Source organism: Austrofundulus limnaeus, unplaced genomic scaffold (assembly GCF_001266775.1).
Source record: "Austrofundulus limnaeus strain Quisiro unplaced genomic scaffold, Austrofundulus_limnaeus-1.0 Scaffold919, whole genome shotgun sequence".
Taxonomy (NCBI): domain Eukaryota; kingdom Metazoa; phylum Chordata; class Actinopteri; order Cyprinodontiformes; family Rivulidae; genus Austrofundulus; species Austrofundulus limnaeus.
In genome coordinates this window covers 114,281-116,080 of record NW_013953321.1, presented here as the reverse complement: position 1 = coordinate 116,080, position 1,800 = coordinate 114,281, and the positions used below count along the sequence as shown (strand labels likewise).

At 43.4% G+C, this 1,800-nt stretch overlaps 1 protein-coding gene across 1 annotated transcript in view; it reads right to left on the bottom strand.

Annotated features, from left to right (window-relative positions):
• The window catches only part of tbc1d9b (TBC1 domain family member 9b), a gene marked incomplete in the record, with an annotated part of 17,785 nt that overhangs the window by 8,943 nt on the left and 7,042 nt on the right, over nucleotides 1-1,800 (bottom strand). Inside the window, 3 exon segments of the mRNA XM_014029536.1 lie at nucleotides 954-1,071; nucleotides 1,168-1,382; nucleotides 1,466-1,616. Coding sequence (XP_013884990.1) covers nucleotides 954-1,071; nucleotides 1,168-1,382; nucleotides 1,466-1,616 — 484 coding nt within the window.

Genomic DNA, 1,800 nt, shown 5'->3' with positions numbered 1-1,800 from the left:
CCAAAATTCAGTTTCAAAGCAAATTAATTCAGATTCAAAACTTTAAATTCAGTTTCAGTTTAGTGAAATTTATTTTCAAACCAATTCATTCAATTTCAAATTCTGCACATTCAGATTCAATCTGAGTGATTCAAATTCAGTTCCTGCTGACACAAGATTTATCCCATAGAGAGGAACAAGGTAAATATATGTTTAATGAAGATGYTACAATAAGAACAGTACATGCTAATGTCCTTTCAGAAAATTTTGGAAATGTTAGAACAACATTGTAGTTTCCTTTTTTATTTTGTTGCTTTAGTTCTTATGTTGGTTGAAGGATGGAAACATGCTGCAAAGGTTAAAAGAAAAGACATGTTAACCACCAGTAAGGCTCATCTTTGATCGACTGGCTGGAAATAATACACTTTTAGGAGTATTTTTACCATGCTGTACTTTTTACTTGAGTAATTTTATTACAAAGTATCGCTACTTTCTGGRAACTACCCACTGTGAGAACCTTCGCTGAATGAAGAACAAACTTATTTTCACCAAACACACCTGCAGTTCTTGTTTGTTCCATAAATTTTATTTTGAAAGAAACTGAATTTGGAAAATAATTTATTTTGCCGGAATATGTTATGTATATGAATTATTTTTATTTTGATCTTTAAAATACCAACATTTCCATAACTTTATATTTTGCTCACTGATGATGTCATTTTTAAACATTAAGTGATTGATCTCTTGATCAGTTACTCGGTGCTCGATTAACCTTTTTACCAAATGCTGTTTTACTCTCGAGTCTTTCTTGAATGGATTTTTACTTTTACTTGGGTAAAAGTACGTTGAAGTACTGCTACTTTAACTTGAGTACTAACTGTTGGTCCTCTACCCACCTCAGGATCCTGGGTGGTCTTTGCTACAGAACCTGGTCCTGTTACAAACCCCGGTCCTGGTGGACCGGTGGTACTGACCTACGACCCTGGTGTTGTAGTAGTCGGGCAGCATGCGCTCACAGAGGGCCACCAGGAGCCAGAAGGCCTGCTCCTCGGTGCAGTAGAGCAGCAGGACGGAGGTGACGATGTTCATGGCCTGGAGGAACAACACATCTGTGTTAGAGAAATAAAACCTCATCGTCCATCAGAAACTGGACCGGGTTCTGGTGGTTCACCCGGTCCTGGGCCTGACCTGGCAGTACCCGATCCCCGGATTTCGGTGTGCGTAGGCGGTGAGGACGCGACGCAGAGCGGCGATCCCCGTCTCGTTCTGGAAGGCCCGGTGCTCAGGCATGGAGCGGTGCAGGTCGCGCTCGATCTCATCCGTGGCCAGCGAGCACAGCCCCATGGCCTGCTCCACCAGGTCGCCGTAGTACCCAGGGTGGGACGCCAGCTGGTTCTGAGCACCTGGACACGCAGAGGAAGAGACGGCCGGTAAGGACAGGAGGGAAGAACCAACCTCGGGTGGATGAAAGGGTTAAAAAACTGACCGGAGAACAGCAGCCACAGCTCCCCTCGCAGGCTCTCCGGTAACCCGTTCAGAACCAGGTCTCTGGTTCTGGAGGTTCTGTACATGCAGACTCCTCGGCCGTACTCGGAGAAGTGGATGTTCCACGCCTCCTCCTTCATCCTCTCCTTCATCTGCAGGAGGAAGGAGGTCAGAGTCTCCTCGGCAGAGACGGGCCCCGTTATATGGAGCTAAAGGTCACAACTTTTGTTCAAAATAAAACTATTTTGAAACTGAAAAAAATTATATATTTATACATATATATATTTGAAACATCTTGTCGTCAGTTTCAAAGTTAATTTTTTTTCTGTTTCAAAT